A 12,157-nucleotide genomic window follows, 5' to 3' on the forward strand; every position below is an offset into this window, starting at 1 on the left:
ACCTCCTGTGAAATGGGACTAGGACCTCTCACTGTGGGAGAGAAGACACTGACGGGGAAGGGCCCAGAAGGCACCCCTAAAGCAGTCTTTAATGTCACTGGCAGCTGCTGTATTAAGTTACAGGTTACTTGTACTCTAAACTCACAGGTTAGGCAGGGTCGGTGACAGTCTGTACCACTTTCCCAGCAAGTTAGCTGGATACTCTCTTGAAACTGGAAGCATCCTAAAACCAGGCCATCAATCTCTTTGTTAGAAATGCGGTGCCCGCCGTAGGCTGGAGGCTGGCCAGCCCTCCCAGATAACCGCGGTGTCAGCAGGCGTATTGAGTGTGGCCCTCTTCATTGTTCTTCTCTGAGCTGGGGTGGCACTAAAATTACCACACGGCAGGTCAGGCCCTTCCCCTTTCCTTCTCTTCATTAGAATTCCCAACAAAAGGGAATTCCTCACAGTGGCACTCCTGGGAAGCCATCAGTGCTCTTGGCTGTGTTTGGGGCCCATCCCCAGCCTATGCAAGGTAGTGTTACCACTCAACATTCTTGTGCTGGGCCAAGCACCCCACAGCACACACAGCCTGCAGATGCAGCAGTTCCTGCAGCACCACAGTTCCTGTAGCCTACTGGGCCTTCAGGGGACAGCCTGGCCACCGCGGTTGATGGCGCTGCTTCTGCAGCAAGCGCACAGTGCAGCTACAAGTCCCTAAGACATTCGTCCCACTCTCAGAGCTTCTCTAGAGCAGACACATGGTAATGTGGCTTCACTGATTAACAGGCTTGCTTTGTACTGACATCTGCTGAGGACCCACAAAGGCACTAAGACTTCTGTGTGTTGTTTTAATACAGTTATAGTCTTTTAAAGTTCCCACCACAACACCAGAGTATCAATTTCTGGTGGCCCCAAGAGGCCCAAGGCAACAGCCAAGGGCAGCCAGGGGCCCTCAAGTGTGGTCAGGACTGGAGTGCAGACCAAGGAGGCTGGCACAGCTCCTCGGAGCCCGCAAGCTGCTCTCCCCGATCATCCCAAGCACCAAGAGTCCCAGATTCTTACTTCAGTCTCAGCAGCATAGGGGAGGGAAGCCTGGCCGGCTGCAAGTGAGCTGCTTTTGCTAGTTAGGGTTAAAGAGTTGACATTTTATTTTTATTTTTTTGTATTTTAGGGACGGGTTTACAGGGTATTCAGGGTCTCACTACTAGATCGGACTTGTAGTGATCTGCCTGTTTACAGCCTCCCAAGAGCTGGGATTCCAGGTGCATGCCATCATGCCCAGTCTCAATGGCCATATCAGTGTGCCCTGAGGGTGGGGCTGGCACAGCATGTGGGATCAGGGATCGAATCCTGGTCCCTGTGTCTGGCTGAGCAGGCACTTTAATCTGTCGAGCTATCTGGCCAGCCCATACATATATATATGTATTTTTTTAATAACATGGGTGCATAAATGTTTTCTCGTTATCAAATGACCCGTGAAATTTACTTTCTACTGCTGCTTTCTACTTCTGTGGGTAAAACAGTGCTCATTTTAACATTTTTACTCAGTTTCTTAAGAATTTACCAAATAACTCTCTAAAGGCAAACAACTACAGCAAGACAAGCACAAGTGACAGGCCCCTGTCACTCTGTTGCCGAGCGTCCTCCTGGAGCTGTCTGCCTTCAGCAGCTGGGAGAACCGACATCCCGGCCTCCTATGCACACACATGCAGGCTCATGGAGAAGCAAGCAAGTCAGACCTACACATCATAGCATGGTTTTATAAAATGCAGAGGCTTCCTCGGCATTCACCTCCTCTTATGGGGGAAACTGCTTAGCAAGGGAAACAGACACCACCTCAGTCACCTCTCCCACTCCGCCTCTGAGCTGTGGTCACCGGTGGGCTCTGGGCTGGGAGCGCTGGTCCCTTTGAACACGATGCTGAAATGTGAAAGCCATTGACAGTATGGACACAGTTGGTGACCACATACTCTGTACTCTGTTAAATGCTCTGCACGCATAACCTCGCTTGACTCTCTCTACAACCCTGTAGGATGGGATCCCTGTGCCCATTTTATAGATAAGGAGACCAGATTAAGGGGCAACACTGTCGTTTTGTCCCCTGCATTCTGAGCTGGTACAGGCCCCCATTCATGCATCCTATCTCCCATTTCTCCACCCAGCAAACAGGTTAGTAATAGCAGGTCCTTCCATTACTAGTACAGACCTGTTCAGTTTGCAGAGGATGGGGAAATTGGCGCCATCACCCCAGTAGTGCTTTTAAAACCCAGGCTGTTCACTTGGAAGACCAAAGAGAAGACAAGCGCCGGGCCAATCCCACTGGCTGTGCACAAAGCTCAGGGCACATGCCTAACGGACAATGAGTCAGCAGCTTTGCTGAAAAGCCGCGAATGAACACTTGCTTTTTACCCCTCCTGTATCTTACTGGTCCAGCTTTGGGAGAAATGACATCGGAAGAGCACTTAGAAACGAACAACATTTCCTCTGCTGGGGGAAAACTTTAATTTAAAACTAATTGTGAGGAATTAAGGTCATCAACTGTAATGGTGGCTATAAAATGTAAATCGAGAGTGTAGTTACTCCAAACTCCAGCGGGCCGCTGGCTCTCAGAGCTCGGTCTCCCAGGCACCGTGGGCGGAACTGCCAGCATCAACAGCTCTGTGAGAGGCCTGAGCCTTGAAAGCCGGCCAACCTGCAGATTCCCCGAATGCAAAGCAGAACAATCAATGGCTTACATACCCTTGTCTGTGAGACTTTTTTGAATGGCTTGAATAGTATGAATATCCGGAGTATGTGGATTCGGTATCCATAGCAATGGAGGGCTGCGTCTTGAAGGAGCAGGCGCTGTTTTTCCCTGGAGGTAGACAAGTTTCACCTAGGAGCTTCTAAAGCCTCAAGGAGTCCGAATCAGAAGAGGACCTACTCATCAACAGGAACAATTCTGGGGAAAAGGGAAAAAACAGAGCTCAATCTCCAAAGCCAGTCTAACCAGGGCAGACAGCAGCTGCCTCTGCTAAGCAGCCTCCTCCTCTGGGGGGGGGGGTCTTTATTATGGAACTAGGGGACTTGGAAGAAGCACTGATCAGTAAATGCTCAGCTCAGGCAGGAACAGGCTTCCCAGGCATGGGGTGACAGGCGGGGCGCTGGGCACAGCAGGAGGAAGAGGAGCGGTGGGAGAGAGCTGGGCTCCCGTCCATTCCTAAGCTCGGACCTCGCCAGCTCTGGCCTCAGGAAGTGGCTCCTGCACCAACAACCCCAGCACAGAGTGCTGGGCCCCCTCGGTGCCCTCGCTGACAGTCTGCTGGTTATTAAAACAACACCCAGGGAAGGCGTTCTAAGGAATCTGACCATTATCAAAAAGTAAAAAAGAACACTCTAGCACTTTTAACCCAAGAATCCAAAGTCCTAAGAATTTGTCTTAGAGAAGTACAGCTTCAAGAAAATTATTGCCCAACCATCAATAATAATAATAATGAAACCTACAAACTATATCAGCGTTCCTAAAACAAAGGGGTAGGTAGGGAAAGCATGGCTCATCCATCCAGAGAAAAATCACGTATCTATATAAAACAATAATTAGAAAGCACAGATACTTAGGGTAGGATGAATTTAAAGTTGATTACAGATACACACTGACTTTACCCCTACATTCATATCAAATGACTTCTGGAAGGGCAAGGGCTCAGAGGGGACATCGCACAATGAAAGCAGGTGATTTATTAGTTGCGAGGTTCTTGGGTCCTTTCCCACACTTTCATTGGATACCGCTTTGCAATAAAAATAAACTGGAAACATTTCCAAGTACATTCCTGGGCCCCGCCTCCCCACACTAGCCCTTTACTTCTAGAAAACAGATCTGAAGCTCTGTGTCTCCCTGCACCCTGCACCCCTCACCCCGAGCGGGTCCGCTCCGCCCAGACGGGTTCCTTCTCCCCAGAAGCCGAATTGCAAACACACCCGGGAGATAAGTGTGAAGAAAGCACAAAGGCCTGCAAACGCCTCAGCCCTGCCCCAGGGTGAGGAGGCCCAGGCTCCCAGACCCCAGGACACATCAAGTCTGTGGAGAGTCAGGCAGGCTGGGGAACCGCACACCAACACAGCCAGCCCCAGGGCTTCAGCTTCAAAGCGCCTTTCGCTCAGGGCCACCGTGGCTGCCTACAGGTAGCCTCCCTTAGCCCATGCCGGAGCCTGGGGCCAGCGATGAAGAAGCCTGGGCTTTCGCTCTGGCTCAGCAACCAGGTCTCACAGCCCAAGATACACCCCTGGCCTCTTGGGCCTACCTTTCCTCATTCGTTAAACCAACTGACAGCACCACAGGGTGGATACAAAGATACCAGCAGACACAGAATCTCGAGTGGGGCTCCAATCCCAGACTCCTAGCTCTTGAGCTCTGATTAAACCTCACTGAACCTGCACCTGCAAACTGGGAGGGTCAGGACTGCGACAGTGACCACGTGGGCTAAAGCAGAATGACAGTGCCCACCACGGGCTAGTGCATAAGGACAGTGGGTGGCCATCCCTACTCCAAGGCTCCATGTTCTTCTCTTATAGGTCAAAAAGCTAGGACAGCAGCAGGGCAGTGAGCACCCGGCTCACCGTAGGCCCGCCTAAGCTGCCGGCTACCCTAAGGCCACCCTAACCAGGCTGGCTGTGCATGCCACCGCCTCCTGCCCAGCTGTGTACATGAGCAAGGCAGTCAGGTCTTGATTTGACCTCAGGCTTCCTACTCCATGAAAAGGCAGTAAGACATCCTATACTGAGGAGGTGACTATAAAGAGTAAATGCCAAACATGCAGGCAGGCATTTTTTTAAATGTTAGTTTGCTCCTGGACTGACCTCTGCGTTCCAGAAGACTTGCTTGTGAGCTGGTTGGCCTTTTCTTGCGGTGCTGTCTCCCGGCATTTCCACCAGCAATTTCAACGCGTTTTCAGCGCCTTTCATTCTCACCTCTTCTCTGCTCTGGGCATTGCTGCTTTTTGCACTGGCCTCAGACCTGGCAGGCAACAGCGCTGGGAAGCACAGCCAAGAGGGGCAGCCAGTGGGAACTACGAGTCGCCCCTGTGAGCGCCTGTCCCTGCTCTCTGTTGACCTGTAAGTTCCAATGTTCAGCTCTTTCCCCGAGAAAACTGGCCTTCCTTTACTAGATCCACAACTGACCCTCCATAACCCCTGGATCTGTTTGTGCCTCCCAACCCGTAACTCCTAAATCCCTGTTCTATCCCCAACTCTTGCTATTTGTCACTAAATGGTGAGAGATGACTCAGAGGCAGACAGCCCAGACCCTGCACGCCACAGCTGATCCTTTCTTTTCACTTCCTAGTGATAACTTCGTGCAGCAGATCTTTTTTTGTCTAAGCTTCTGTTGTAGCTCTCACCACAACCCTGCACCCCAGTAAAATGAGGGCATTTAGTATTTTCTTCCTAAGGGGGTGCTGAGTTAAATGCAATTTCTCCAGCACATACAACCCAATTCCATTCGCTTCCCCTTTTGCCAATGGCCATCACCCCTCATCCTCATTAAAACTTGGCTATTCATTAAGACAAGGAAGGATGGAACCCCAGTATCCTGTAGATAAAAGATTTTCCTAACTCTAAGAACCACCGCTGCCTAGTTTCTCTCCCCAAACTCCTACTTGCACTTATCTAATGGATATCAGTGCATGCTGTCACCCTCTCTGTTGTCACCAAGTCCTCCATCCTTAACTCTCCAATGAAACATCATAAACTGGTCAGGGAGAGCCAGGTCCAGAGGTGGTTGACAGACACACTTGTCGCCCTCCAAGCCCTTCTTACCCCACTGTTTCATTCATATTTGCATTTGAGCAACATGAGAGGACCATGCTCAGCAATGTGACAAGCATGACCATGACAGGGGCACACTGCCCGCCTGTCCTCCCAGGGCTCTGCGGTCGCCACCTGTTTATGCTTTCCTTTTTCCCCATATCATGCGCTATCCCTCAGCACTTAAAGCACGCACCCTACTTCCCTACAGGTGGATTCACAAGAGCAGACACTCCTGGGAGGCAGCAGCTACGGCTTCCTAGCCCCAAGACTCGTGAGCAGGACAGGTACCAGCAAATGCTTACCGAAGAACACAGCCCCGATGCACACTGGCTGCTGGGGAGGACTTGTCTTGCTCCACTTGGGAGGATCACCACCCTCTGCAGCTGGCTTCCCGCCTTCTGGCCTAGGCCGGCCCATGTCTTCTGCCACAGTTTCCTCGCCCACCACTCTGTGCCATGAGTCTAACCCTGTGCCATCTTCAGTACCCTCTCCGCTTCATCCCACATACGCAAACAGCATGGAGCTGCACCTATTCCCAGAAAACAGGACCTCTGCCACGTTGCTAGCCCGCAGTAGCGCAGGCCAAGCCTACTGTAAAGCCTCCACGTCTCTTCAAGGACCCCAGGCTACAAAGAGCCAGAGCCCAGCCCTTCTACATCACACGATTTGTAGCATGCTTATTGATACTTATCCTATCTAAGATCTCAGTAAAGATTAAGCAGAAGCAACAGGAAGGAACTCAGACACTGAGAACTCATTTTAAGAGGGTTCGAACACCAGCACTCCTCCGGAGGCAGCAAAGAAGTGCGTCCTGATGTTTATCGCTGCAGGGACTGTAAGCGCTCACGAGACAGCTCTCTTCCTGGTGCACACAAGATCAGATTAGAGGGAAGACCAGACGATCAGACAGATCTTCCCTCTGATCTGATCTTGTGTGCACCAGGAATTAACAGAGCTCGAAACAGGGCCAGAAGAGACGCCTTACCAGAGACATAACAAACTATGGAAAGGAGTCGGCTTCCCTGGGTAGTAGGCTGATGGGCTGGGCTGCTGCACAGCCTGAATGGGCTGGGGTCAAATAAAGGTGAAGACATGGAGCTCAGAACCTGGAACTGTCTCTACCATTCTGGTCTCTGACATGATCCATATTGTTTGACCCAGCAAAGAAAGACACCTTTAAATTACAATGCAGATATCACTCTGCTTAAAACCCTTCCATGGTGTCCCTCTGAGCACGGGATACAACACAGTCTTCTGAGCTGCACTGTCCTGCCTCAACTCCCATTCCTCTAAGGGTCTCTACAGCCTCTGGGCACAGAAATTTGCCCAATTTTTTTCCAATTAAATACAGTCCTGGCTCTTCCAAGAGGCTTTTCTGATCTACATCAGGCCCTTCCTAACATGCAGGACTCTTCCTTTCTCCATTTTCAGTTACATATTTACTGAATCTGGCTAATGTCCGTTCCTGTAACACACGGCAGGCTCCATGGGGGCAGCGGCCCCTTGCATTTCTGTTTTTCCAGCTCCCTGCAGCAGCTGGCACTGCCTAAATGTGCTGAATGAACATGTGGCAGCAGGGCTTGGGACAGCGCGGCACATGGTTCCCACGGAAGGAACCTCGCAGCAATACCATGAGAGTGAAGCCGCCTGGCTCACACAGCCACCCACTAAGCAGAAGTTCATACTACAGGTGTGCAGCAGCCTCCTTCTGTCCTGCCCCAAAGCATTCTGACTTTCCCATCACCCACTCCTGCAGAGATGTAGGCAAGGGGCTAGTGTGATGCACCAGCAGGGGCTGCGCTCAGCGAATCACACTACATAACTGGCTCGGGGAACACTGCTGAGCTGGGTGCACCGGGCACCTCTGAGTGACAGTGTCTTGAGATCTGGAATTCCCAGGCAAAAGCACTGTAAAGAATCTCCTTTACCATGGCTTAATGAGGGCAAAACGAAGGTCAGCAGTGTCAGAATCCTCCCTCAAGTCATGTTCATGCATATAAAATACACTTGACTCCTACTTAAAAGAAAAACAGGGCTCAGAAAATCACATGAGGGAAATAATAGGTTATGGTAATGACAGTGGTAGACCTAAGCTAATTGTCACCAAAAGGAAATTATAAAAACATCAACAGCTCTGCCTACAGCCATTAAGTCATTACGGGGGCTCCCCTGGGAAGAAAGGAAGTTACCATGCCTGGTGCAGGGACACACACTACATCAGAAGAGCCACTCCTTTCCTTCCAACTGCATCTACATACACTGTGTTCTTGGCTCTACCTGATGTTTACTATACAGAGAATTCTGCAGGGGAAACTCCATGAATTCTTATTTATATCTGAAGGTAAGATTCTTCTCCAAGTACCCTCTTTTGGCTATACGGCACTCAAGGGAAAAGTGACAATATAAATGATTTGCTTAGAGTCTACTTTTCTCCTTGTGAGGAAGAGCACCTGGACTTCGACATCACTAAATTAGCTATGTGACCCCAGAGCAAGTTAGTTCATTCTCTGTACCTCAGTTTCCCTACTGTAGTAACAGTTACATTTTACCACCTTTTAAGACTGTGGTGGGTATTAAATAACGTAATCCATAAAAATAATTTAGAACACTGTCTACCACATGGTCAGTAAGTGCTCACAACTGTCCACCATTACTGCAGTAACTCAGTAAAGTGAAAGGCCTTCAATTAGGAAGAAATGACTTACATAAAATTGTCATTTCATGTGCATTTTGCTTGGGTCCATTTGTAACAACTTGCATTAAGTGAAAAATCCATTCCCACTCAGCCTGTGTAGGCCTGTGTTGATCATTCCTCAGTTTGGAAATGAATGTCAGAGAGTGTAGAGAACACTGTGTGAGTTTATCTGGAGGTTAACGGGTGAGAGGAAGGCTTCAGGGAAGGGTAACAAGGCCTACAAACATCTCACCAGACTTGTGGTCTGTAACCAGAAAGCCCCACCCAGGCCATCAATGGGAGGAGCAGCAGGCCTGGTGGCACTGGTGACAGATCCAAGGATCCTCTCACAGCACCAGAGCTCTGACAAATCAGTGATTACGAGCTGCTCTCCACAAGGAAAGAAAATGTCAACCTCATCTTACCTTTCTTGCCACTGATTTCCCCTAACCTTCCCAGAATAACTTCTCTTGGTTCAAATCATTAATTATATCTAAAAAAAAAAAAAAATAAAACATTTCCAGCAGCTGGATACAGATTTCCGTAGAGTTATGAATGACTCCACTAATGTGGATTATCTGTTGTCAAGCCAACCCCTGGGACCCTGCTGATTTTTAAACTTCAGGATGATAGGTTTCATGAACGCTACCCTCTCAGTGAACCCCACAGGCCCAACAAGTGCTGTCTAAAAAATGGGCCTTGAAAGGACCCCGGTGGACAGGGCCTGGATCACAGCATGCAGGCGCCTCTCCTTCAGTCAGCCCAAGCCGCTGGCAGAGGCAGCGCCCAGCTGCGAGCCACCTCATTTTGTCCAACTTAGGGAGACTGCAGCGCACACGCCCAGATCACCTGCCACATACACCCAGACCCCTGGGCACAGCGTCTTTCACGTTTCAGAGAGAAGACAACAGTACCAGTCTAACGGCCTACGTGATCACGTGAGTACTGTGCGTCAGACTAAATCATCTACACGGCGTCTCCCTTAACCCCGGGAACCAGCCTTTATGATAAATAAAATATTAATATCACGGCACAGTTCAGGAAGCCAGGATCGCAGGTCTCGTAATGCTCAACAGGACCTGAATTTTGAGTCTAATCATTAAATCTTTCTTCTTAATTACAGAAAATTTACAGCAATGTAGTGATTACCAGAATCATTTTTGACAGAGGAGGGTATGTGACAGTTGTAAATTGTTCCAAGCCACACAGAACCTCACAACGAATTCTGCAATTTCAACTCCTACTCACAGGTTCAGTGTGCTAAACACTGGGAGGAGTTCAAAAGAAAGCAAAATGATCTGAAATCTGAAAAACTTCGAGCTGTGAAGGAGCCCAAGGCCCAAAGCTGGAGGTCACCAATTTAAATCCAGTGTGACAGGGGCCCAAACAGCAGCGGAAATCAAGGGTCACAGGCTAGTTGTGCGCTTCTGTGGGTATCAGCGAGACGAAGGAGAGAATACTTCTCTCCCTCAACACTTAACAATTCATCACAGACAAGGACGACATGGAATTGTCCCTGGGTGAGGGCACTTTTAACTTTCCTTTATGGTTTCACCCTATTGCTCAATAAATAAAAGAATCAAAACCATACCATGTGGCACCCAGTCCTTATAAATATGCTACTCTCAAAATTCTTCTCATTTTACTTGCAAATTAAGTTGCAGCAAAGTCACACTGCCAACACTGTAAGAGTGAAAATGTCACACGGGGTTTTTTCATCCACCCTATCAGAGTGGCCAACATATGGTAATGCTACGAGCTTATGGATAAGTGAAGTGAATAAAAATTTCCTCCCACAAATCAAGGCCCCAACTATATCACATTGATTTAATTCCACTCTACAAACTCTAATTAGTGGTTACATAAAATGGCTAATTATGTCTCCCCGGATTCAGCCAGTTCTGCCATCTCACTTAAAAAGCCTAGGAGCTGTGTAATCAAATAACCCACCCACTAGAAGGAGCATGCTAATTAGCATTGTTGATTGGTGACACAAGTTATAATATTTTTCGGCAACCTTGTAAAATTTATAAACATGTCAGGGAAAATGCCAGATACTTTACAGCTTGCTAGCTTTTGGAATAAGTCTTCAAGAATACCCGCATTTCTAACCACAGCCCCCTCAAAAGAGTTTAAACCGAACGCGTGTGCCAGTCACATGATCATAATAAACCGTCCTAACACTTTCCCAACATCAACGAGACGTGCTCACTTGCGCGGCGTGGGCATCAAGTCTGGCCTGGAGACGAAAACTGAGAAACAAATTTCTCCTCTCCAAGTCTCACCGGCTCATCCCAGAGCCGCCAGGCCGCGGCTCCGCCCCACTCTTGCCTCCAACACCGACGCGTTTAAATTTTTTATAAAGCTTCACACTTCTCTGGGCGCGTTGCTTGGGGGCAGTTCAAAGGTTGCTAAAGGAAATGAGGTCCCGCCGGTGGCGAGGGCTGCCCCGCGTGGGGCGACTTCCAGAGCAAGGACCCTCCGGGCGGAGACTGGGGACACGCCTCTCTGCTCCGCCCCGGGGGCTTTTGAAAGTAAACTCCTACCTGCCTGTTGCGCTCTAGGATGCCCAAACGGACGCGCCCCCCAGGCGTCCAGAACTTTGAAGGCGCAGTGAGGAGCACGGGCCAGCTCGCTCCTGGCGTCTGGCCACGGGCCTCGGGATCTCGCGCGCCGGCGAGCACCCCTGGAGCGCGGCGGCCGGGCGCGAAGAGCGGTGCGCGCGCGGCTCCCGAGGAGCGCCGATCGGCCGCCCCAGCCTCCACCAACGCTCGGCTGCTCCCTGGTTACCGCCCGCCGCGCCCAAGGGGCGCACTCCAAGGCCAGCCCGCAGAGAAGGGGCGTCCGACGTACGGGCAGGGCTCCCCGAGACCGAGAGACTGGGTGTGCCCAGCGCGCAGGGCGGGGCCGGGAGGGCGCCCCATGCGGCACCGGAGAAGAAGGGTCCCGGCGAGCGCGACCCGGGCGCGGCCGGGAGGAGCCCCGGGCAGAGGCGGGAGGCCCGCGATCCGCGCTGGGTCCCGCGGAGCGAGTGCAGGAGGAGCGCGCGGGGACACGCGGGGTCCCGGCCGTCTCCCGCCCGGGGTCTGCGGGGCCGCGCCGCCCCGCCTCCTGCGGGACTCACCTCCGCGCCGGCCGGCGGGCTCCGCGGCCCGCGGTCTCGGCTCCCGGGGTCCCCGGCTGTGCGGCCTGCGCTGGGCTCCTGTAGAGGCAGAGCCCCGCCGCCGCCGCCGCTGCACTGCTGCTTTCCGCTTCCTGTCCCGGCGCCGCCCCGCAGCCGAGCCCCGCCGCCGCCGCCGCTGCACTGCTGCTTTCCGCTTCCTGTCCCGGCGCCGCCCCGCAGCCCCAGCCCAGCCCTGCGAACCCGACGCGGCCGCGAGCCAAGAGCTGCGAGCGCTGCGGCCACGCTCAGGCCGGCCCACCTGCAGCGGAGGGCGGAGCGGGCGGGCGCGGTCACGCGGAACACCCGGGCCCCCGACCGACACCCCCACGGACGCACATTTGAACGAGGACGAACACAATCCGGCACTTCCATCCGCAGGAGTAGAGGGCCCAGCGACTGACCTCCAACACACAGCGCCCAACATACTTGCGCCCTGAAACTCTGGAACACGCAGAAACACATTCTTACAATTAGGCACCAAATTCAAGGTTTTGATCAGAGTCCACCACACACACATTCACGTGTGTTCCCTGCCCCACGGTGCATGTGTGCAC

The 12,157-nt window shown here is 51.6% G+C and overlaps 1 protein-coding gene across 3 annotated transcripts in view; it reads right to left on the minus strand.

Moving 5' to 3' along the window:
- Positions 1 to 11,674, minus strand: part of Vangl1 (VANGL planar cell polarity protein 1) — a 49,381-nt gene extending 37,707 nt beyond the window's left edge. The window contains exons 1-2 of one of the 3 annotated variants that reach the window (XM_004641662.3): positions 10,987 to 11,075; positions 2,722 to 2,923 (exon numbers count right to left, since the gene is read on the minus strand). In XM_004641662.3, coding sequence (XP_004641719.1) covers positions 2,722 to 2,792 — 71 coding nt within the window. In that variant the 5' untranslated portion in view covers positions 2,793 to 2,923; positions 10,987 to 11,075. Of the gene's footprint in view, positions 1 to 2,721; positions 2,924 to 10,652; positions 10,704 to 10,986; positions 11,076 to 11,564 lie in introns of those variants that run through there. The other 2 variants (XM_004641661.2, XM_023701745.1) reach the window with 2 other exon arrangements.
- Positions 11,675 to 12,157: the final 483 nt, after the last annotated feature.

Source organism: Octodon degus, unplaced genomic scaffold (assembly GCF_000260255.1).
Source record: "Octodon degus isolate 3935 unplaced genomic scaffold, OctDeg1.0 scaffold00140, whole genome shotgun sequence".
Taxonomy (NCBI): domain Eukaryota; kingdom Metazoa; phylum Chordata; class Mammalia; order Rodentia; family Octodontidae; genus Octodon; species Octodon degus.